Source organism: Blennius ocellaris (assembly GCF_963422515.1).
Source record: "Blennius ocellaris genome assembly, chromosome: 22".
Classification (NCBI taxonomy): domain Eukaryota; kingdom Metazoa; phylum Chordata; class Actinopteri; order Blenniiformes; family Blenniidae; genus Blennius; species Blennius ocellaris.
The window spans coordinates 11,166,182-11,191,552 of record NC_137671.1 but is presented as its reverse complement, the minus strand read 5'-3'; the positions used below and the strand labels follow the sequence as shown (position 1 = coordinate 11,191,552).

Genomic DNA, 25,371 nt, shown 5'->3' with positions numbered 1-25,371 from the left:
AGCGTCAGACGGGATTGTTTCAATATTGGGTCACTCGGGGAAGGAAGCTCTTAAATCTTTCCACTCGAGGACTGTTTAACTTCTCGGTGTCATTCTCAGAGGTTTACGTACAGCCTTAATCCCGTGACTGTTTTTAGGATGGAAATCTTTATCTGTCGTCAGATGTCGTAGTGTAGCTTTCTGGAGTCTTGATTCAAAAATAATCTGAATCTTAGTACGGATGCTTGCCTGGCTTAACCTACTTTTTCATGACTTGGCAGTTTTTAGGCCATACGGATCTGTAATAAGATGGTTAACAAGGAAAATGAAGGACATCTCGCAGAGGAATTCCTTGAGGAATTCTTTTTTTTCTTCATAAGTTAAAGCTGCTTAAAGAACTTTTCAGGTAATGTAATGGATGTCTGACAGCTCTCTGAGGTTGAGGTGAAGCAATATATTGCTCCTTTTATGCACTGGACCATAATTCATAAGTATTTAATCTAGAGATCTGAGTCACTGCAAAATAAGTTGACACCAATTTCCAAATTGAGGGTTATAATGAATGACTATCACACACTCAACATGTGAGTCGACTCTGCGATTCCCTTCTTGTGGCTCTTATGTTTCACTTTACAACTCAATGATGTGTTGTTTTTTTTAGTTCAATGCTGTTTTCTGCATTACCAGCTTTTGTCTTGTCTTGGCTTTAAGCATCCGCTGCATTCCAGGCACTAAATAGCAGAAAAAACCAAAGTTAGGAATGGAGCTTTAGAGTAGATGAAGAGTTTTCTGCTAAAGTTGGAGACAAAACTGCAAAGAAAGGATTTAAGCATCTCTTGAGATGCGGCCTTAACAATAACCTAGGTGAAGTTATAAAAGCTGAGTCATGATAAGAGGGAAATTCAGATGGTCAGATGCATCATGAAAGAGGTTTAAAAAAAAAATAAAAAATCCTTTTTCCATTGTTGCAATAGCGGTGAGTATTAGGTGAGACGTTTCAAATTCTTTTAAAGGCCTCTTTAATTTGTAACTTTTCACTCTTCTGATTTCTGGTGTGCAACAGTCTGTAGACTGATGATAGCAGCTGCGGGGATGAACTCCTGGAGCCTGGAAAACGCCGGGAATGCCAGTAAATTGGACAGAAGTGGGCCACGCCGAGGAAGGCTGATGATGCTGATGTGGATTATCCTCTCCAGCTCACTGTGCCTGATGGTTGATGGCCAGATGAAGATCTCACCAGAAACGTGAGCACAGTTCAAATAGAAAAGCCCTCCTGACAATGGCTTTCTGCGCCAGTGAGTGACCAGGATATGTTGGTATTAAGTGAAAATGTACTCTGGAAATAATGGGAGCAGGGCTCTCGGGACTCATACACAGGCATTAAACCTTTTTCACTCTTTGACAAAAAGTTAAATAATTCTAAATCAACTAAAATTACACATTTAAAAATTGGATAAAGATCTTTATTTTGTAAATGTTCTATAATTATCACCACCTCTGTACTGTAGCTGCATTTTTCTTTAGTAATAACTACGGCTGAACTGACCAACCAATCACTTTCAAGCACATGCTAGGATGTCTACGTCTCATCCTTATAAAAGCCATACGTCAGGTGGATGAGTCAATAGTGTTCTTTTGAATTTGGCTGATTACGCTGCACAGACACATACGAGCCATCTGGGCACCTGTGGGGTACAACGAGCTGCCAACGCTGCCCCCCAGCCTCTTTATAGCCAGAGATGAAAACACACTGATGGATGATACATGTGGTTCATTTGGACTACAGACGCACAATAATAGAAATATGGCAGGTTTTTGTTTTTTGTTGTTGTTGCTGGAATCGTGTTTTTAATAATAAAAAAATAACAAAAAGTTTGTATGATATAGGTCTGTTTATAGAGAGGCGAGAGTTAGTGCATCCAGTGTATCAACAATAAAATGCAGTTTACCTTTTTTTTTTTTTTTTTTACCTCTAGGAATACCATGTAATAAATGTTAATAGTTTCTAGTCATTGTTGTGTTGCTTTGCAAAGATAGCCGAGACGAAATGTCCAAATATGGTTTTCCAATTCTGATATGGGAAAATCTGTTTGTTGTTTTTAAATGACAACAATAACAAGTATGATAGATAGCCGCTTCCTGTGGCTCTTCTTCAATTCAAGTGAACTTAATTTATATTGCACGACATACAATATAGTCATTTCAAGGTGATCTTAACAGAGAGAAACCAAACAAACTTCAAAATCCAACTCATTAATGCGTGTATCAGGAAAAAATAACTTTCTACCAGTACAGAAACATTGTTACAGCAGTGAAATAATCCAAACAAAAATGTCTTTATTTTTGTATGTGCAGATTAGAATCCAATATAATTTAGAATGTTTTTCAAATGAATCTATTTTTGGCAAAAAACAACAACAAAAAATTCAAACTCACAATCACAATCAAATGGAGTGAATATTCCTCAAATGTTCAATAATAAGCAATCAGTCAGACTTGATGTAGGACTATAAATTAAGATAAACTGGTTTATTAATAGGATCTATTTTTTGTGGGAAATGTTTTCTTGACATTTAAGTCTGCCAAGACATCTTTTAATCCTCTTTAGTCATTGTGACAATAACAATGATCCAGAAACTTAAAAAGTAAGACAATTAAATAATAAAAAAAAAATCTGTTTGAATATAAACTTATTTATATGAATCAACCTCACAGACACGAATACAGACACGATTTCCTTCATTTCTCTAAATGCATCCACACTGGAGAGAGCGTCTCACGTTAACGGTTGTGTTTTAACACCAGTGTCGGTGTCTGCATTCGAGAAATGGACGGTTTTTCCCCAGATTGATGTTTCTTCTGGGAACGAAACGCGGTGTTTGTTTATTCTCCAAAAGCTCGACGAAGCTTCTTTCCGCCGGAGCCGTTTTCAAATGTCCTGCTGACTGAAAAACCACTAACAGATCGATGCAGCGTTGTCATTAACTCTGAGTGTGTGTGTGTGTGTGTGTGTGTGTGTGTGTGTGTGTGTGTGTGTGTGTGTGTGTGTGTGTGTGTGTGTGTGTGTGTGTGTGTGTGTGTGTGCGTGCGCGCGCGTGGTGCAAACACACAAATTTTGTTTGCACATTTTGACTCGACGCTATTTGTGCCTATAGAAATGTCACAAGTCATCGCGGTACCAATATTTTTATATATCTGTCGACCAAAACTGTAAGGCAGATCTCACTCCAGCAGCTTCGGGGGTAAATTCAGCGCGTTGTGCAACTTTTGCACTGACACAGCTCAGGGAGGACATGTGCTGCGAGTCGGCACGCTGGTGTTGCTGAGAGAGATTAAAGCTCCAGGGGATGGTCGAGTTCAGCAGGCTGACACAGGCCACTAAGTCCAAAGCGCTGCGCTCTGCACAGGGAAACTTGGCCAGTGCCGCCCCGGCGGACCCGGAAGCTAACGGTGCCGTGACCCGAACATTTCAGGCCAATAAGGTCAAACCTTTAGCCTCAGAGACGACGTGGCCCAGCTGACGTGAAGGAAGTAGATAAGTAGAAATCTGATTTTGATTTGATATTACCTTTAGAATTTACTCACTTTGAATGGTTGCATGGTGGAGTACAATGCAAAAGAAAAATAGGAGCCTAAATATGAGAAATAAACACTATGTTTGAGCAGAAAATGACTTAGGACTTGTGAAATTAGCTTTCCATGCAGCAAGTAAAAACTCCTTGATAGAAATCTTGAAACAAAATCTGCATTAAATGTTGTGCTGTGAAATCGAGGACTGTCAATAGTGAACAACTTTTAAAACAAGTTCAAATTATTCTTATTATTACTCTTTGCGTGTTCTTCCTGTGCATGCACGAGTTTACTTTGAACACTGCAGGTTCCTCTCACAGCCCAAAAAACACACAATTCAAGCTAATTTATGACTCTAAATTTGCCCATAGGACTGAATGTTAGTGTGTGTGATCGAAGGTGTCTTTGCCCATAGTCAACTGCAACCCGAAACTAGATGACATAGTATAGAAGAGGTTTTTGTTTTTTTTAAGGTATCAAATGTTAATACTAAGAACATCTAAACTAAAGAATGAGTTGTCTTGACCCTTGCAGTGGTCTGACTTGCTCCGTTGTATTTAAACCATTTGATAAGTGGGGTTTGCGTGCCTTAAGCTCTGTTTTAATCTGACCTTGTCTGACCTGCACAGTCGGGCATTAGCTCACATGCAATGCAAATGTTTCTTTATAAAGAATGAACAAACTGACTTTGTTGAGGGAAGAAATATATCCACTCTGAACCATTGTCACCCTGTGCCAACCTGATTTTTCACATTTCTTTTGGGAAAGATATTAATAGTCTTGATAGAAGTGAAAGAAATGTTTTGGTTTCAGAATATGTCTGCAAATCCACGTTTCCCATCATGAACACACTTATATTCTGTTTTAAATGTGTCAACAAGTCAGCAAATGATCAGTCCGTTTCAGTAGCGGCGCTGCCCCCAGCCTGACAGACTCCCCATAGGTCAAGCCATCTGTCACACCCCGTCCGCGCTCTAAACTCGTAAAACCTCACCTCGCCCACATTGGTGTGCGGGATTTGTAGCATTGCTGCACGTTATTGAGCACAAAATGACCTCTTGACCCGACAGAGCCTCAGCTTTTACTGTCACCTTAACAGTAATCTGTTTAAAGCCGTTATGTGTGAATTCAGAGTAACCTTTTAACACGATTGGCCATGAACCCTAAGGCCTTCAGGTTTCACTTTTAGATCATTGTGTGTCTTTGTATTTAGTGTTTTGTATATATATGAAGGGTTTCTTTTTTCTTTGTTTGATCCCATTGAGTTTTTATACTTTTTCCCAATTTATGATCTTTTTTTCCCCCCAACTTAAACTAATGAAGTCAATGATAAGAAACTATCCCATCAAACAGTTCTGTATGGCAGGGACCAAAAATGTTTAAAAAACAAAAAACGAAACATCTAATACGATTTTCCTCAACAAATAATACAGCAGCCAACTGCTTAAAGCCTAACAAATACAGTGAATTGGGGATTAACAATAGATTAAACCAGATAACCAGTTAATCTGTCACCACCTTTAAGCCTTTACGTTAATTCTATTTCATTCAATCCACCATTGCCAATCAAACGATTGAGACCGGAACATGTGAGCATTGTTTGCGGATATCATTTATGACAATTACATAACTTTATGCATCGTTTTCATCTCAGATTGTTGGACGATGACTGTGTAACCTCTGTATGCAGGGTGCAGCAGTGGGCCGAGTCGTTTGGAAAAGAATTAGCTTCTTTATCTGGCAGATACTCGGGATCGAAACTACTTCAGAAGGTAAGACGCTACACATTCACGATTACGCAAATACAACAGTTAGAGGTTTCTACTCAAATATATCAGTTAATCTCAAATACAGTGTTTTCAGTAACATCATATGGTAATTTTTGCAATATGAAGGTTGAATAGGCGATAATGATAGCTATACACATGAATTAATGCATGTCTACAGAGGAACACAGTAGGAAGTGGAGGATAGATGGATTCTACTTTCTCCAGTTTAAAAAGTGAAAATAAGACAATTTACTATTAATCTCCTGGGGATTGACCCAGGTGCCGGGCATTGAACAAAATCCAACCTTTTATGAGGCAAGTAACTACATTTGGTAACCTTCGTCTAAATTGAATAGCAGTGTGTTGACTTACAGACATTTTTTTTTTTTGCTGGAAATGGTTAAATGTGTTTCATTTTATGCAGTTTCACACTTTCCAACTGATTCTAATGTCAAGAAATAGCATATAAAGATGTTAATTTAAGTCCCCAAAATGAAAAACATCTGAAATATACTTGAAAAGTATTTCAATGATTGTTGAAAACAAAAAGACAAAAATACTTTAAAGATCTTTTTAGATGTCATTTTGACTTGAACAACTAAACTAATGTTTGAATTCATCTCCGTGGCTCCTCCCGTTTGCAACGTCAACCAATAAAATCACAGCTGACTGGCACACATTTGCTGCTGCAACATCTGCACATGGCCCAGAGACCGATCCGATGACACACTTAAAAGCTAATACAATTCAGATATGTCTTTTAGTAATTAGGATGTGCAGTGCTTCTCTGCGTGCCGTCCAGCAGAAACCCTGGAAGCTCCATCCACCATCTGGCCTCACCTCAGTCTGACAGCTCACACAGAGATAAAGCACACGTTTTATTTCCACCGTACAACACCAAACATTAACCGGACTACCGGCACAGAACTCACAAAGTTTCTCAGCCACACAGGAGATAAAATATTGACTATGTTGATCAAACAAAAGCAGAGGAAGTAGTGGAGCTGTAATAAATGTTTCCATCAACACAAGAGCAGAAGCTGCCATAGTAACAATATCAGTTACAGCCCTGTTTACATATAACATTGGTTTAGTCATCAAAGGTCATTTCTTGCATTTGACCAGTGGTGGGTTAAAAAAAAAAGGATTGCATTTATTGAATCTTTGTAACCAGCACTGGTATAATCAATGTCCTTTGTTATCTCTGGAACATTTAATGACGTGGTCCTCATGCCTGAATAAACGAGGCTTCGCTCCACCTCAGAGCTCCACTTTTATTGTTGCTGTTTTAAATATCTGTTTGTTTCCCGAAGAGGAGAATAAAACAAACTGTTTTAGATATGAACTTGGGTTAAATCTCCTGTATACATTTGTGTGTGTGTGTGTGTATATATATATTTTTTTTTTCTTATTTTTTTTTTAGCAAAGAATGCTGTTGATACAAAGTAACAGTGCTGCTTTGTGGCAGTAACACTAAAATAATGTACTTATTAAAATTTTAAATAAGTGAATATTAATTAAATGTTTACTTATTTTTACTTTTCAGTGCATTATATGTGTTATTCTGAAATATTTAACATTTGTGTGAATTTTTAAACAATTCCCATTATTGCAAAGAAATTGCATTTATGTATGAAGAGATTTTTCTGGGACACATTTGATTTGCGATAGCCGATGTGAAAGGGTTAATGACACATAAACAGTAGTTTAGTAAAATAATGACTGTTGAGAAAACAGCTTTTTTGTTGTTGTTGTTTGAAAGAAATACAAGGATGTTGAGGGCGTGGTGAAGCTGGAGGAGGTGAACGGGGAGGAGCTGGTGAAGAAGTTTGCCGAAGAAATGGAGGAGATGCTTGGAAGGAAGATGAAATCTGTGAAGGTATCGATGATACGCTCTTTAAAAAAAACCCAAAACAAAACACAAGTTCATGTTGTTGAACTCCTGTATGAGCTGATATGATGATTCGAACTCTGTATTGCATGTTGCTTTTCACAGAGGTTAGCGGAAGCGGCAGAGGACGCTGATTACTACCACGATTACAACGATACTCTCGAGGTACGTGACAAAATAAAAGCTGAAGTTAACTTTCCCAGGTCGGCGTCTGTAGCGCCGCATTATGCATTAATGGTGCAATATGTAATACATTTTCACCTAATTATGCAATAATGCCGCACTTTGTAATAAACTTTGCCACATTTTATAATAACTTGTTACATATTGCAACAGTTACTACAAAATGTGGGTGTTATAATAATATAATATAATAACTTGATGCATTACATAATACATTATGTCCTTTAGGCATATACATGGTTCTATGTTTACTGAGAAGAAATTGAGATTCAGCTGGACTAGAATTATACGTCACTCGTGTCCTGCCAACATAGCAATTAAATAAATAAATAAATAAATGGTAGAACGAAGGGTTCTGAATCGACTGCGTCACAACCATGTAACAACTGTCGCTCCTCCTTCTAGTTTGAGTATTATAACTCCATGTTGATCAACACTGTGGACGAGGACGGGAATCCGGTGCCGCTCGGTGGAGAGTTCGCCTTGGAGGAGAACGAGCATTTCAATAAACTGCCCGTCAACACGCAGCAGAGTAACATACAAGTCCCCACGAATGTCTACAATAGAGGTGACGCGAGTGATTCAACTCACTGCATCGTACAGCAACGTGCATGTGTTTTATTGTCCCTCTCTTTTTCTAGACCCCGATATTGCGAACGGAGTTTACATGTCCGAGGCTCTGAACGACGTGTTCATCGATAACTTCCAGAAAGATCCCACTCTCACCTGGCAGTACTTCGGCAGCGCTTCAGGCTTCTTCAGGCTGTACCCAGGTACGTCGCGGCCTGGTTTTAGGCCTGAATTCCTCTTTTTGCACCGAAATATAGCGAATTATCGGCTCACACAGCTGACTTCCGGCTTGTATTACGCCAAGTAACAAGCAACGTGATACCATACGGTCTGTACCTTTTGAATGGCGGCTTCTGGTTGGTTCCGAATCCTCTGAGTCATCCTGGTGCGTTCAAATGCTGAAGCAGAGAGAAAATATTATCTGCAGAATCCACTCAGGTGGTATAAAGCATTTTGGACTATGATCTATCGAAGTTTTCACTTCCAAAATTAAATATATTACTTTTAAGAAGCAAACTCCCCTACCCAACGCAATAAATTAATTTGTGGGAGGACACCCAAAACACCAATTTCTGCCTAAAACCATGTGTGGGAGTCCAACGCCCCTACATGACCGCTTCCTACGTTGTAGTGTTGACAGGCCATAAACATTCGGCCAAGTAGCGAGCGACGACTGATATATGTAATGACTCGCTGAATTCCGCTGAGTGAGTGAGTGAGAGTGAGAGAGAGGGAGAAGGAGAAGGAGAAGGAGGGAAGTAATTAGCAGAGTATTTGTCACATGGCTTGTTTTGCCAACCCGCTGTGTCAAACCATCGCTTCCCCGCGTTGTCAGCATCCCCGCACTCGTTCATCCGATCGGCGTCTCACCCGTGTTGAATCCCTCTCACCGCCTCTTCCCGCAGGGATCCAGTGGATTCCAGATGAAAACGGAGTGGTGACCTTTGACTGCAGGAAAAGAAACTGGTGAGGCCGTCTTCTTGTCAAGACGTTAGAAAGTAGAGCATGTTTTGGGAGCTTGAAATATAAACTCAGAATACACTCGCTGATTCCATTATTCCACCTTCCCCAACTAATGATTATGTCTCTGTACAAACTCTCGACACTTTGATGAAACACAAATGTAAAACTGCATTTTGACTGCAGGAAATTTCACTAGGAACCATCGGAGGAGTCGGTCCTCTGACGGCTTATGATACAAGAAGATTTGACCCCATGACATGACAGGAAGGGCGGTCCTGGTCGAAGCACTTGTGAATGTGGAGTAGCGCGCACTGCGTAATGTCCCAACGCTGTTGTACTTGACATCAGCGCCCGTCTGACAGCCTCTTGACCTGTCAGATTTGTCTGTCAGAGCGACAATGACGATGCCTTTGCCTCTGCTGGAGTGAACCAGTAAATCTGGCAATGTGACTGTGAGCCGCTTGTTCAATGAGGAAACGGTTTCATGACTCATGAAGTGCTTACAAAACTCTTAGTTCTTTACTTTGCTAGCTCGAATGAGAAAAACACACACATTTCTCAAAGCTGGTTTAAAGTGTAACCTTAGGCCGTAACGATGAGGAAGGACTGCGTCGTTGGCCAGTAGGTATAAATGTAAATTTGAGAAATGCTTTTATAAATGCAAAAACAAAAAAAAATCATTATTATTATTGTAATCTTGAATTTCTTCAAATTCTCTAATTCATTCCTTTCTCCACTCTGACACGTGATCTTTTCATCTCGGTAAAAGGTTTTTCGAGGAGAACAAGAGCTATTTATTAAACTTAAATCACATTTCCAGGAAGTCCGTCTGGCTCGCACACAGGAAAGACTCCTTTCCTGGAAGGCGAATGTCAAGCGGCAAGACAGCGTGGCTCTGGATGGCGTCCAGTGACTGCTGCTGTCGGGGAAATCTCACTGATCCTAATTAGCTTGGAAAACCAGGGGAACGTAATAAAGAGATGAAGGGACACATGGACGGAAGAAGAGAGAAACAAATAAAAGGATATAGCCTGACCTCTGTTCTGACTGTCTGTAATTATCCTGTTAAAACAAAAAACAATCTTCTGTTTGAGCCTGACCTCGCTGTCGCTCTGTGTGTTTGTAGGTATATACAAGCAGCCACCTCACCTAAGGATGTAGTGATCGTGGTGGATGTGAGCGGCAGCATGAAGGGACTCAGGCTGACTATAGCCAAACACACCATAAATACAATCCTGGACACGCTGGGAGAAAATGACTTTGTTAACATCATAGCGGTGAGTAAAAATGCTTCCGGTCATTCAAAGCACACGCACATGTAAAAACAAGCGCGAGTGCACACATCAAACATTTCGTTCTTTTCAGCAACATCAAAGCTTCCAATTTAATTTTGTTTGGAGGTTTTTCAGGATTCTGGCTGTGTGTAACCCTACAAGTCCAAATCTGTGTAATAAGCATGGGTTATCCGGTATTACTGTGTGTGTATGTGTGTGTGTGTGTTTGTAATCACACGCCTCTTGCAAATCCTCTGCCCTTAAGCTGTTTTGACTCCAAATTTAAAGCTACTCTCCATTCAGCTGAGTGTCCACACGGCAAAAACGAAAAATTGAGTTATTGGAAAAAGGGAAAAAAGAAAAAAAGGGAACAATGTAAGTGATTGTAAAATGGTAATATTCAACAACATAGCGTGCAGCTTGTACACAATCTAATATTAACCAGCCACAGACTAATCTGCTCCTTATATCACCCCTTTTATTTTTAACCTCAACTAGCCCCTCTATTGTTATGGCCTATACATGTTCAGGATGTCTTTTTCCGAACATGTAAAGCCACGTATAGAACAACTGAGTGTGTTGTCGCTTATAATTCTTGTTTACACATTTGGATGTTTTACTTTTTTTTCCTTCTTTTTTTTTTACATGTTCAAAATATAAATAAATAAATAAATAAATACACAAATAAATAAATAAATACACACATACAAATTATTTGGAAAAATATTACAAAGGAATGAAAACATAACTACATAAATATAAATTATTTGGAAAAATAATACAAACGAATGAATGAATGAATGAATGAATGAATGAATGAATAAAGAGAAGTAACTAAGTGAAGCTCAACTGACATGAATAGATGAAAAATTTGGATAAATTAAAATTTTATTACCAAATGTATAAATAAACAGAATTTGAAACAGCAATTTAGAAAAACAAAACCAAAAAAATCGACTCCCATAAAAACGGGGCAAGAACTCACAGAAACCACCAAAAAACAAACTGCTGAAACAAGGACACTAAATAGTTCTAGTACAGTAAAAGAACAACCACTAAGTGTGTGAAATCTTAGTACACAAAGCACAACTGGAGTCCAGGTACAGCAGGTTCTGTGACTAGTGGATATCTGTCTTAACTGTATTCATTTGAGATATTTTGAGTTGATTGATTCCGTCGTTGGTTTACTTTTCTGAGACAAATCAAAGATGCCGGGCGTGATGATTCTCTTTCTCTTTTCCAGTACAGTGACTACGTCCGCTACGTGGAGCCTTGTTTCAAGGGGACACTCGTTCAAGCCGATCTGGACAACAGAGAGGTAACGCACAGCCCCCCGCTGCTAATTAATTCTATTACCCTCTTTGAACCCATGAGTCACATCAGCTAACTGATCTGGCTAAATATCCAAGAGACGGCGATTAGGGTGACGTCCCAGTCGTCAGGCTTTCAGCTTGTTCGTCAGAGGATTTACCCAAATGAACTTTAGGAACCGGTCGCGGAAACAGCCCAGACATTTATTCTCTTTGGCCACACTGGTCTTCAACATTTTTCTTTTACAGTACATCTCCTTTCTTTTCATCCCTCCCCTCTTTCTGGGTTCCGTTCTCCATCACTTCTCTCAGCCTCTGTGTGCTCATGTGTTGGCTGTGTGCCCCACATTCACTCCCGTCCACATTGTTGCAGTTCAGGTGAGGACGGCTGGCGATTTTTAACGCAGGCCATGTGACCCGCCGGCGAGGGTTTTCATTGGTCTGCCGCCCGGCGAGACAGGCTGTGACAGGATTGGCTTACAGATGTTGGCTGACACACTTACATTTACAGTCACGTCGGAGCGCACACACTCCAACGGCTTCGGTTCTGTGTTTGTTTTTTAGTTTTTAATAGAATTATTCGACTTTTTCCTGCTTGTGTAAACCTCCACAGCTCGTGGTGAACAACATTTCCTGGATGTGTTGGTGTGTGTCCAGCTGACGCTGTGGTGGCTGATCCTCATCCTGTCTGTTTGTGTCTATGTGCTTGTACCGATTAATCCTGATTACTCGCTGCTGTTGTAGTAACTTGCCATTATTGGTCACTGTGCCAGGAGGCTGAGGATAATCCCTCCACGTCACTCTCTGCATTACGTCTCTGCTCTCCACGGTTTCCTACAGTGAAGGACTCACCTGTCAGCAGTTTCAGACCTATAGCTTCCTGAGGGTGCCTGTTTTTTTTTTTTTTTTTTTTTTTTTTTAATAATTTCTGTGTGTCTCTGTGCAGCATTTCAAGCTTTTGGTGGAAGAGCTTCACGTCAAAGGAGAAGGAAAAGTGAAAAAAGCAATGAAGGAGTCTTTCAAGATCCTCAATGAGGTTTGTTGTTGTTCATAGCAAAAAAAAAATTATTCCCAGAAAAATTAACTCTATTAAATGTATGTGATATATATATAAGTCCAGATTTGGAATTTAAAATATGTCTGCATGCAAAGCCTGCAGCTAAATGTGACATGAGCATTGGTTCATTTCAACATAAAATGAAATAGTAAAAATTACAATATTGTCTGATTTTGACTCTTCTGATTATGGGAAAAGGCAGTTTACATCCTGGACCAATTACCAGTTCGTCACACATTCCTATATAGTTTAGAATCAACAATCAACAATCAACATCAAATTATTATTTTGGGATTGACGTGGAAGATGAGAGTATCTGGAGAAAACACACATGTGACTGAGCTTGTAAATATTATCGTGTCAGGTTTTGGACATATTACTACCGTTATGTGGTCAGTCGCAGGGAACGTTGAAGTACCGTGTGACACATTTCTAACCAACTTGGGATCATGGAGTGACCCAAACACAGACTCATAGACTTTGAACAAACCAGGCATGCACATATGTATGTGTTGTTTAGGCGACGGCTCTGGGACAGGGCAGCTTGTGTAACCAGGCCATCATGCTGATAACAGACGGGGCCATGGAGGACTACCGAGACGTCTTCGAGGAGTTCAACTGGCCAGAACGACGGGTACAACGAACGAAAGCAAAAAGCAAATTCAAACTCACGCATCAACCACTTCTTGTAGTTTATCGCAACACGTTCCATACTCTCCAGGTCCGAGTGTTCACGTATTTAATCGGACGCGAGATGACATTTGCCGACAGTGTGAAATGGATTGCCTGCAACAACAAAGGTAACACAGGTTTTTTTTTTGTTTTTTTTTTAAAGTTAAGTGTCCTTGTCTTTGTTCTGAAATAATGTGCTGCTGATCCCAGGTGCTGCTGTCAGGAACAGGGCATCAGGTGCTGCCCCCTTGTGAATTACACGGGGTCACGCATCAGCTCAGACCTGAAAATAATCCCTTTATCCAGGTCTGAGCACGTTATAAACCTTTGACTAAATAACTGATTATCTGCGCTGATACACTGGAAGCATATGTCTGGTCCAAAAAAAGCAAAAAACCTCCTATTTGTGTGTGTAATGGCGAACAGGTGCACTCCCTTCTGCTGCAACACACACTCAGTGGCTTCTGCCAGCGACCAAAATATCTATCCCCAACACATTTTGTTTGTTTATTTATTTATTTTTTGTGCAAGCGGCTCCTTCGCTTACAGGTCACTTAAGTGCATTTCAGCCAGTTTTACATAATAACATTCACACCATCCGCTTCTGGGAGACGATGCAAAGGGAGAAAAGCTGAAAACGACGCTCGTGAGGTTTTCTTTTACCTGGCAGCGCTTCAGCGGCTTCACCGCAGGCATCCCATTGACGTCATCGTCCCTCCACTTGTAGAGACGCCACAAACATTTTTACGGAAGCCAAAGCTTTGAACACAAGCAAAAAAAACAACAAAAAAACACACAGTCGCATCATTCGGAGATTCGTGCTGAGTTTTTTTCGACGAGAACGGCCAAGTGGTTTTTGGAATGTGAAGCAATGTGATGTCTGAGAAATCGTTCTGTTTCTATTACCTGCCTCTTTTTTTTTTTTGCCCCACATTGAACATAATTGTATAATGGTGGCCATTAAGTTACTAAACTACAGAATAGTATCAGGGCCACTGAAGAAGTTGAAGGCCAAGGGCACTGATCCGCAGGTGCTTTTAAGATGTATTGTTAGTAAACTGTGTTAAAACAGACGGCCATAAACAGTAAGCAAACCTATAGAGTCAGAATTACGTGATTTAATGTGATTTTTCAGCATCCACAGGCAAATAATGAGGGATGGACAAACTTTTCCAGTTTGTGTTTAAAAGAAAATCGATTTTTCGCCTTTTTTTCTCAAAGTGCATGAGAATTTTTATTTTTTAGCAAAAAAAATTAAAAGAAATCCAGTGAGACATTTATTCAATTGAAAGTTTTTGAAGAAGAACTGGTCAAATATGAGCGACTGCGTGATCGTCTGAATATTCCAATGTGTGTGTTGCAGGTTACTACACTCACATCTCCACGCTGGCTGACGTCCAGGAGAACGTCATGGAGTACCTCCACGTCCTCAGCCGGCCGATGGTCATCAACCACGACCACGACATCATCTGGACCGAGGCCTACATGGACAGCGTGGTCAGTCCGCCTGCTGCCCGTAGTTATTACCTCTCATCGTCGTCATCTCGCACAATAACAATATATTTATGATATACCGTAAAGCCTCATTTGATGCTTCTTCAGTATTTTAAACTGAAAATCCAACTTCGGCAAAGCCTTATTGTTGAATATTTAACCAATAACTAACAGATAAAAGACTAATTCAAACAAATATGTCATCTTTGGTGTGTTCCCTGTCTTTCTTCTGTCTCCTATTTGCCTTCCATTGCCTTCATTGTTATCTTCTGACATGTGGCTCATCATTTCATGCTTTCCCCCCCCTTTCCTTTGGCCTCCACATCAGTTCCCAAATACTAAAGAGGTAAACATGTTTTTAGCCGTGGCAACAGCTTAGAGAATAAATAGTGTAGTAATGGTAATACCTTGCTTAACGCTTCATTTACAGTCAATAGTTTACTTTTCTTAGCGCTCCCTAATAGTTAGTCTAACTTTGTTAATCACAGCCTCAATAAACTAGTTAGATTGCCTACCGTATTTATTTATTTATTTATTTATTGAGAGCTGATATTTAAAGCTATATTAAAATTACATTCTAACTAATACTGTTTTCACTAATACCTGTATTTACTACTTCAACCCATTTGGTTCCCTTTTGAATGTAGCCTGCCTGAGTAGATTGCATTAGCGTTTTCCTTTTTGTTTTTTTAAAAGTATAAATTCTGTAGTGAAATTACACTCTTAACCAATTTTATTTTACCTTTACCTGTGCTCATAGCCACTTAGCTCAACATACTTTTCCAAAATTCCTATTAAAAATAATTGAATATCAGCATAACTCATTTTGCACTTTTTAGACATTCCATTTGATACATTTTTCAAAGGTATGTTTATTAAAACTTTTCATTGTACAACTTCAATTCCAAGATCGTTTTTTTGTTGTTGTAGTCATCTGCATCCATATTGACCTCCAGTCTGTGTTGCCCCCTCAGCTAACTGCTCAAGGGTATTAACTGCATAAAGATTGAAACTAAAGTGTGTTTCTTGTGTCACAGCTGTTTAACAGTCAGGCACAAAGCTTGCTGCTGATGACCTCTGTGGCCATGCCCGTGTTCAGCAAGAAGAAAGAAACTGTAAGTGCCTGCGTTCACGTTTTATGTTCGACATCGTGAGTTATAGTGTTTGTGAAATATAAGCCCGATCTATATCTTACGCTGTACACCGTGTTTCTATTTGGGCTTGAACTTTATTATAAATGTTCGGTTTTTCTTCTTCTTTTTTTTTTTGCCCTTGTAGTTGTCTCATGGGATTCTGCTGGGAGTCGTAGGAACCGATGTGGCCTTGAGAGAACTCATGAGATTAGCCCCGAGATACAAGGTGAACCATCTGTGACACAAACCGAGACGCACTCCCCCACGGACACTCCGCTGACTCTGTCTCTCTGCTGTTTTAGCTGGGTATCCATGGTTACGCGTTTCTCCTCACCAATAACGGATACATCCTGTCTCATCCTGACCTACGACCTCTGGTACAGACATTTTTTTTTCTTTCTGTTATCGTGTTTTACAAAATATATATTTTTTAAACAGTAAACAATGGGTGTTTTTCTGTGCGACAGTATAAAGAAGGGAAGACGCTGAAGCCGAAACCCAACTACAACAGTGTCGACCTGTCAGAGGTGGAATGGGAAGACACAGAGGAAGAAGTAACAATTACACACATTTACACATATGTTGGCCTTTTATTTCTGCTCTAAGTACTGCGTGTGTGTGTGTGTGTGTGTGTGTGTGTGTGTGTGTTTTTAGCTGAGGACCGCCATGGTGAAAGGAGAAACGGGGACTTTGTCTTTAGATGTGAGAACTTCAGTGGATAAAGGAGTAAGTACTTTTTGTAAGATTGAGTGAAAGAACTGCCATGAATATTAGATCAGTGACTTCCTCTCTAGCATCTTCTAGCTTGGTTTCTTTTCTTGCTTTTGTGGCGATACATTGAATATGAACCTGTTTATGTTTCTTGCCTTTCTTTCTTTTCAAACTGCGTCGACTTTTGTTTCTCGCAGACGAGAGTGATGTTTTTGAAGAACGATTACTTTTACACCGTCATCAACGAGACACCATTCAGGTTTGTCTAACTCTCTTAAAACTTTACAAAGCTGTGCTTGTAATCATAATTTTTCCCGCCAGTACTGTCGTCAGGAGCTATAGTTTACAAAATTGAGGTCACACTTGTTTTCCTCTGTGTGCTGACAGTCTGGGCATCGTGCTGAGTCGGGGATATGGACGGTACATCTTCATTGGAAATGTGTCTGTCGAGGAGGGTAAGTGTTCTGGTTGCGCTGGAAAAGGGAGGCAGTTTGCGGATCATGATCAAAATAAATGTTTTCTCAAATTGGGAAAACAAAGATGAAGCGATGAGACACAAGAAATTAAGAGGACAAATAGACAGGAACATAAAAACCCAACAACAAAATACATCACCGCAATGTAAAACATGAACTGTCCCATGAGCTAAACGTGGAACATAAACATACTATCGAGAAACTAAATATAGCAACTATGAGGGAAAGCAGAGGGAAAATAATAATAAAAAAAAAAATTAGTAAACAAGTAAAAAACATCGTAGTTTTAATATTAAGTTGTTTTGACCCATCTTACTACTCTTCTTTTCTGAAGGTCTTCATGACTTACTGGCTCCAGATTTGCTCATAGCCAGCGAGTGGTGAGTTAAACTTCCCGGAAATATCGACGTCACTGCGATTCTGCAGCTTTGTTGTATTTGTTGTATTTTTTCCAACTTTGCCATGGGTGTGCTTGTAGGACCTACTGTGAGACGGACATCGACCCCGCTCATCGCAAGCTGAGCCAGTTGGAGGCGGTGGTCCGTTACCTCACCGGCAAAGAGCCAGATATGGAGTGTAAGTTGGATCAAAATTGTTTATTTAACTAATTATTTAAATGGAAACCTTCACAGAAGACAACAGGTGAGTCCACTAGGGATGCATGAACTTCAGCAAATACAGAAGTATTCCATGCTGAACAGTGATATATGGTGAGATATTCATAAAGGACAGTTTTGGCTTTAGATTTATTTGGACATAATATTGGATAATATCTAATCCTATATTAATATTGGCAATTATTTATTTATTTATTCTCTTCCCTGTCACTTTTAGTGCTGCATCCGTATATTTGTTGTCACATATTACAAAAAACTTTTTTTTTTTTTATCGTTTTTTTTTTTTTTACAACAGGTGATGTGCAGTTGTTGCAACAAACCCTGTTTGACGCGGTGGTCACAGCTCCTATGGAAGCGTACTGGACCGCTCTGATGCTCAACACATCTGGGTGACGGCACACACTGATTGAAATCAATCACATATTATCCTCTCTTCCTGTCCTCAGGCTACTTTCTCATACTCTCTCTCTCTCTCTCTCTCTCTCTCTCTCTCTCTCTCTCTCTCTCTCTCTCTCTCTCTCTCTCTCACAGTATGGATGATGGGATTGAAACAGTTTTCCTGGGAACCCGTTCAGGCTTGATGCGATTCCAGAGGTACACTGGAATTGAGAAACGAGTGGGCAAGTGAGTAATAAAACACACATTTTTATAGTAAATGTTACCACACATTCAACTCGAAGTCTGGAAAATGAGGTGAATATATAATGTATATGTATATTAAAATGATGGCAATTTAAGTGCAGACTGCCCTCTGGTGGTCAATTAAAGCTCAGCCTGATGCTCAGTTATTCTCGTCTTTGCATAAAAAGAGAAGTGATGATGAACACTACAAGTGATAATAGTTAAATAAATTACAATGAGAAACCATCATGGGCATGGTTTCATATGTCATATTTTCTCATGGCAGTGAACCTAAGTCACAATGAGTTTAAATGTTAAACATCTCTAAAGCTTTAAAATATTTGAAAGTTTGTCACGCCAGTTTTTTCCAAAAACATTCTAAAAATACAGACCTATATGTAATTGGGTGTCTAGAGAAAATTTGAAAATTAACTGAAACCATAGTGTGCATGAACAATAATTTGCACTTCATTTTTAAGCAACCTTAAAAATGGACTTTTTAAGAAACAGTTGACATTTCCTGACTTTATTAGTTTAGATATCCAGCACTAGAAGAACACTTCTTTTAGGCCTTGTAATGGTGCCAATCTTAAGTTGGATGTAAGCATATTTGTGTTTCTACACAGGTCTTTCCTCACCGCCAAAGACAAAGAGAATATGTTCACAATGGACCATTTCCCAGTGTGGTACCGCAGAGCGGCCGAGTTTCCTGCTGGACAGTTTCTGTACTACGTGCCCAGACCGGAGACCCGAGGTAGATCACACACAAGTTGTCTCAACATTTCTCATGTACTCTTGGGTTTCAATTGTGTAAACGTTAATGCTTCATAACACAGATGGACTTTGACGGTAGATGTCATCAAGAAAGAAAAAAAACAAAACCTTATTGAATATTTGAAAACACACTGTACGTCCAGTTTCTTACCTTTTTGTACTGGAGGGTTGTGGTAAATACAGTGTGTTGTTTCCAGATATATTCAGAGACTATGAGGCTGACTATAGTGCCACCTTGAGAGCAGAAGAGGTGGAGCTCCAAGCGGAGGAGGGAGGGAGAAAACGATGGGAGGCGAAGGAGGAGGAGGAGGGTAGAGGAAAACTGTTACAAATACTTGGCATGCCTCCTGTGTTTCGCTGCTCCTTCTGTATTTCCACGTCCCTGAATTTCAACATGATGAGAACTTCTTCTGTCCTTGTCACTTGCATGAAATAAGGGATCCTCCTCTCCTCTTTTAGGGTGTCAGTAGGAATTCTGCTGTATTCTGAACCATCTTTATTTCTATATATATATATATATATATATATATTTCTCATTATTTTTCCTCCCATGCCATTCAGTATCGCAGACTTATCCACGATCTTTCAGTCATGAATGTTGTTATTTGATTAGCTCCTGTAATCCGCATTGCGTAACGCTTAGAATCGTTGATCTGGCTGGAATCTGCGGCTTGGCGGCAAGCGGGCATCTGCTGGGCCGCGTGGCAGTGGATGGACTCCCTTGAAGAGGGAATTTATGAAATATTACCTCGCCGGTCCAAGTCAAGCTGTCACCCACATATTTCTCAACACATTCTGGCGGCGCTCAACTCACACTTCAGCTGTCACTGTCGCTCACAGGCTCCCAAACATGTTTTTTTTTTTTTTTTTTAATAAATAGTTCAGAGAAAAGCTTTCCCTATCATTTATTCCGCATGCCCGAATGAACGCATGCACATAGCTTTGATTCTATTTCATGTGCATGGTTGCTGATTGTGTGTATCGTTTTCACGCACCAGCTGGGAGGATCGTGATCGCTACGACGGCGGTCACTGTGACGGTGGGGAAGAAAACGGCCATCGCCGGAGGTAGGGTGACAACCCCTTTTGTTTGAATACACACATGCACGTGCACGCCACTCCAACCGCTTCCTTTCTCAACTTCCTGGAAGTTCTCTTTTATCTCCGATTGCTTGACTTTGAACACTTGAGGTAAAACAAGTATTTATCCGACAGCTTATCTCGACTCAAACTTTGTTATCCACCTGCCCCACTTTAGTTTTTACACCTCAAGAAGTCCAGTAATGATATGGTACAACTCTTCGTTTTTATTTCCCTGCGTTCCTCCTTCAAGCTTTCTCCCTCCTTGGCTTTTCACTTGGTAAAAATCAAACCGTTGTAAAAAAAATATCCCACTGATTTGTTTCCCGCTTCTAAGCAAGATTGATTTAGTCTGCTTGCTGGCAGCGTCAACGTCCACTCAGCATTTTCTCCGTAAAAGTGCTGAGATCTCCGGAATACTTTTCCATATTTATTGGTTGTTCTCCCAAACCGTTGTTTATTATTATTTATACTGTCGTTTTTCTTGATGACATTTTTTTAGATGAATACATTAGGGAAAATATCTGGTCCAGTGGGAAGTTTATATCGAAATGTGACGTATTTGGGCTCATTGTTTCAAGCTTTATGTCACTGTTACCTGATTTGTGGCGTTACTTTGTCCAGAAGAGCTCGTCTGTGATGAACACGCTCATCAGTAGTGGTTGTGGAAGTGAAGCAGAACTGATGTGTTTACCTGCTGATTCAGGTTTCATTTATGCCGACAGACAGAAAACTGGAAAAAAGAAAAAACAACCATAAAGACGTGGGCAATTGTGGCCAATTTCCAAAAATGTATACATTATAGTATGTTGTGTAACCCAGTTTATTTCAAGGCATAAAATGTTAAATACATTAATGTTTATTTCAAATAGAGATATAAAATTAAGAGGTTTTTTTTTTAATTGTCTGCGATAATTCTTGAATTCTAGAATATAGATGTGTCCCACGTGTGGAGATCATGTTATGTTTGGAAACTCAAAGCTGGAAGAAGTGAGAATAAGTAAAAAAAAAAAAAAAAGTTGTTTGGGTTTCTTTCCGCATTTCTCCTTTTATTTTCTCTCTGCCTTTTTATAAAAAAAACATTATTGTACTTTTATATTATGTTGTATTGTGATATGGAGATGGAAATTCAAAAGATGCGTTCTTAAAATGTATATTATGTCCTCTAGATATAAATGAGTAGAAATATTGATGTTTAATCATCTTCAGTCGGTATGAGATTATGAAGATTTCCTTAAATTGAATGAAGTCAGTTTCGAAGAACATCTTAATCCCAAATCAGTTGTTGTTTTTCTCTCTGGTTTGAAATAATCAGTTGTTTGCAGAACAGTAGGATCTAAATGCATTACATTGGCCTCTCATTTTCCTCTTTTTATTCTTTTGTACTGTGTTTATTATGAGTAGAGTAGGAAATCTAATAGGGGAGGTTTGACAGTGTTTTGGTGGGGAGGCTTTTTATTTTTGTGTTTAATATATTCAAGGCTCCTCAGATGCGAAACATGAGGCTTGTGTCAAATGAAACCGCTTTCCTTAAAGCCCCTTGACTCCCGCAGGAACACAGGAAGTGACTGTTTTATCGACTTGCTCTCTGACGTTTTACATAACATACACACACCACTCACTGTGTTTCACCCTACTTTAGCCTTTTAAACCTTCACACAGCCACACACACACACACTCTTTGCTTCACTGCTTTCCTTCTGAGCTGTCAGACCTGCCTCCCTTACCCTTCTTCTCACCTTTTTTCCCCTTCTTCCTCTTCCTCTCCTTTTCTCACTCATGTCATACTTTCGAACATCCCTTTGCTCTCCGTCTCCTCACTGGTTTTTTTTTCCTGCTGTAAGCACAAGAAAGCTTTCTTGTTGAGAGCGACGTTCACCTCTTGAACAAAGTGGGATCAAATATTAAGGAGCTGCCTGGTTAAGGGACACACACACACACACACACACACACACACACACACACACACACACACACACACACACACACACACACACACACACACACACAAGAAATATTGGAGCCTGTTAAATATGAGAACGAAGGTGGTGGTGGGGGTGGGGGGGGGGGGGGGGGGGGGGCGGTTTGTACCTTACTGAAAACAAAACATATTTAAAGTTTGCATGTCTAAACATGAAGCTGCCCAGTAGGATCAAATGCCATGTTTCATGAACACATGGAGAACACTTCGGAGAAGAATCACTCTTAATTTTAACACTGGCTGTTTGTTGAGCTCCTATCTCAGTGAGGTTACATATATAAATTGTATTTATTTTGAATAGATTTTGTGTTAATGCTGGGCTACTGAATTATTCAAATTATTAATTCATATTCTCTTAATTTGTCTGTTATTCTGTTGTCCGTACAGAGGAGGCATACTTAGAATACATTTAAATCCTTAAATATGTTCAACTTATGGAAAATACCCAGTGTGCTCGTCTCCATCCATCCTTCTATTCTCTATATTGCTTGATCCTGTCACCAGTCCATCACAGGGCAACCACACACACACTCACACTCACACCGAGAGGCATTTAGGGTCACTAATTTACCACCTATCTATGCTTGGGGGAGCCTTTCTCTTTGGGGTTTGCATGTTGAGCCTGTGTGTGTGAATGTGTGATACACCAATCACCTGACCAGGGCGTAGCCCTCCTCCAACCATAGTCACTGATCGGCTCCTGCACTCCCATGACCCTGAAGGTGGATGGAGTGGTCTAAATAATGGAAGGCCTTCTAGACATGGGAGGAAAACAGTTGTGATTCTGTCCATGGCCATCGAGTGGCAGTGTTCATCTGAAGTTGGTCACTTTCCACTGGCTTCTTGGTGAAACGTGTGTTCAAGCGTCTGTGCTGTTTTGGTGGCAGATTTAATTTGTCCTCCTTTGATGAAGGCTGAGAATTTTGTATTTGCAGCCGTATTGTATTGAATTTTGTCAGAGGCTCATCCAAAGTCAGTCAACAGTGACTGCAGAACAAAAATAAATAAATAACAGTGTTTATACTGTTCTCTGGGCTCAGCTATGGATTAGTATATCTCTGTGGCAGAAGTGACAGGCTGTATGTAAATAAACCTAATACGCTCCTTCTGACAGAGAAGCAGACTGAGAGAAAGCAGCGGAAAGAGCCATAAGTAAGTAAATAAAAAAAAAAACACTGGGAGACAGAAAAAGGAACGAATAAAGGAAAGAGAATATATTTGACATGGAGGAGGAGGAGGAGGAGAGTGAACCGTGAATGGGGATTAAAATGGGCTAAAAATGGAGGTAAGATAGGGGAGGTGAAACAGTGCTGAAAGAGAGACAATAGCCCGGACAGAGCAGTGGATAAATAGAGCGGACACGAGAGAGAGAAGGTTAAAGGGTTAAAAAAAAAACACACAAAAAAACTGAATGAAAGGAGAGGAGGTGACAGAAAGATAAATTGGGATGAGATAAGTGAGAGGGCAGGAAAGAGGAGAGAAGATGGGAAATAAAGGAAAGGTGAGAGAAGATGGAGGGTAAAGGACAAACAGAAGATAAGGTTCAGTGTATCTTGTTATCATGCCTGAATATACTTTAATTCAGCATTTTGTTCCACCTCGGCTTCTGCTTGTATCTCGTGTTTTCTGCCTTTTCCATTGACCCAAATGTACAGTATATGTTCTATTCCCTTTTTGAACAACAAACACACGTTCAAAATTATTTCGCCTACAAATTTCAAAACTTGGTCCGAATCCATTTTATTTATTCCCCTTATAGCATTTTGTCACTGCTCTGTATGTAAGTTTGACATCGATGTGATATGTTTTTATTGAAATCAATGCATATTGACCATAAAATGCTTCATAGCGTCGTCTTATCACCATCATTCTCAATTATAACAATCATCAGAATAACACAACATGCCATAGATTATTGTCCGAGGCCCTCCGTTGTGATAGCTGCTGCAGTCTTTACGTAACAAACTATACTTTATTGTTCTTTACACATACAAGCTATAGGAACAGGATAGAGCTAAGATGCTTAGCTACCACCAACACAAAGAGCTGCAGACCCAAGGCGGGGCGGGGGTGACAGTAAGACGTTTCAAAGATCCATAGACAGAGTTTAGCAGCCACTCTCTTTTTCTCTCACTGCCCCGGAGACTGTGAAGTTCAAGGCTACATTAATATTTCCTCCTGAAACACGTGTACCAGGGTGACCTCTGTACGGCAATGACTTTTAACTGCTCCTCACGTTACCGTGGAGTCGTGTCACCAGGCTACGTAATGTATGTGGGTCATTATTGAGCTTTTACATCTGAGCAGCACCATCTCTTACAAATCGACGTTAAAACACAGCTATTGCGAGACGAGCCACGATGTCCGGTACGGCTACACGTAGAGATGCAACACGTGGTTGAGGTGAAGGCGTTCAGTGGAGTGATTACATGTCGGCTTTGTTTTTCTGACAAATTATTAACAAACCAGATGTTAAATTGTCCGATTTTCCACTATTTTTCACTATACAGATGGTGGTAATTGTAACCAATTGAAAGCTGTGTATGTCATTGTACAGATGTAAATGTTCTCCCCAACATCTGGTGACCGACAGTCTCCATCGATCCATAAGCTGTATTCCAATAACTTTATACTAAATGTATTTCTCTGTAATATGAAAAAACATCATGCGATATCTGAAATTTGTGCAACTTTATCCAGATATGCTCACTCCGTTACATTCTCAGAGGTCGGCTCGGGGCCCCTCCACACACTCCAGCCAAACTCTTTCTATGTTTCTTTCAAACTCTACCGACTACGGAACACAAATAAATGGACACGACGAACAAAACAGTACCAAAGTATTCAAAACCTAAAACAAAACATAGGACCCATTAGCGCAACAGAAGACACACACATACACACACACGTCATGAATCGACACAGGAAATCCATAAACAGTCACAACAGAAATACCTCAGGGGTCAAGGGGCCCACATACCATAAAGACTAGTATAATGATATTTACCTGCATCATCATCAGGTATAAGATAGAACACACTATTAATATAGGTTTGTTTCCAGCCAATCAAAAATTCAATGGGAGCAATAGCTTTATTGTGGGATGGGGGAGAGGGCAATATGCAATGAATGCCACTTAAATCATCGAGGAGACAGTTGACAGTCGTTTCCTTGAAAATACAGACACAAATTAGGACGTCAGTGAAATCACAAGGCAAAGCAAATCAACACTTTTTTTTGTGAATCG

General features: G+C 39.9%; 1 protein-coding gene across 1 annotated transcript in view; it reads left to right on the top strand.

Annotated features, from left to right (window-relative positions):
- The first annotated feature begins 1,065 nt into the window (after positions 1 to 1,065).
- The window catches only part of cacna2d4a (calcium channel, voltage-dependent, alpha 2/delta subunit 4a), an 80,981-nt gene continuing 56,675 nt past the window's right edge, over positions 1,066 to 25,371 (top strand). Inside the window, exons 1-26 of the mRNA XM_080518660.1 lie at positions 1,066 to 1,223; positions 5,240 to 5,321; positions 7,081 to 7,197; positions 7,315 to 7,374; positions 7,798 to 7,960; positions 8,034 to 8,165; positions 8,868 to 8,928; positions 10,052 to 10,202; positions 11,443 to 11,517; positions 12,456 to 12,545; positions 13,087 to 13,200; positions 13,288 to 13,366; positions 14,602 to 14,735; positions 15,770 to 15,847; positions 16,011 to 16,091; positions 16,168 to 16,242; positions 16,333 to 16,419; positions 16,520 to 16,591; positions 16,774 to 16,835; positions 16,964 to 17,031; positions 17,387 to 17,432; positions 17,531 to 17,628; positions 17,965 to 18,058; positions 18,201 to 18,293; positions 18,917 to 19,044; positions 20,063 to 20,131. Of these exons, the coding sequence (XP_080374786.1) occupies positions 1,072 to 1,223; positions 5,240 to 5,321; positions 7,081 to 7,197; positions 7,315 to 7,374; positions 7,798 to 7,960; positions 8,034 to 8,165; positions 8,868 to 8,928; positions 10,052 to 10,202; positions 11,443 to 11,517; positions 12,456 to 12,545; positions 13,087 to 13,200; positions 13,288 to 13,366; positions 14,602 to 14,735; positions 15,770 to 15,847; positions 16,011 to 16,091; positions 16,168 to 16,242; positions 16,333 to 16,419; positions 16,520 to 16,591; positions 16,774 to 16,835; positions 16,964 to 17,031; positions 17,387 to 17,432; positions 17,531 to 17,628; positions 17,965 to 18,058; positions 18,201 to 18,293; positions 18,917 to 19,044; positions 20,063 to 20,131 (2,461 nt within the window). The 5' untranslated portion in view covers positions 1,066 to 1,071. The remainder of the gene's footprint in view (positions 1,224 to 5,239; positions 5,322 to 7,080; positions 7,198 to 7,314; positions 7,375 to 7,797; positions 7,961 to 8,033; positions 8,166 to 8,867; positions 8,929 to 10,051; positions 10,203 to 11,442; positions 11,518 to 12,455; positions 12,546 to 13,086; positions 13,201 to 13,287; positions 13,367 to 14,601; positions 14,736 to 15,769; positions 15,848 to 16,010; positions 16,092 to 16,167; positions 16,243 to 16,332; positions 16,420 to 16,519; positions 16,592 to 16,773; positions 16,836 to 16,963; positions 17,032 to 17,386; positions 17,433 to 17,530; positions 17,629 to 17,964; positions 18,059 to 18,200; positions 18,294 to 18,916; positions 19,045 to 20,062; positions 20,132 to 25,371) is intronic.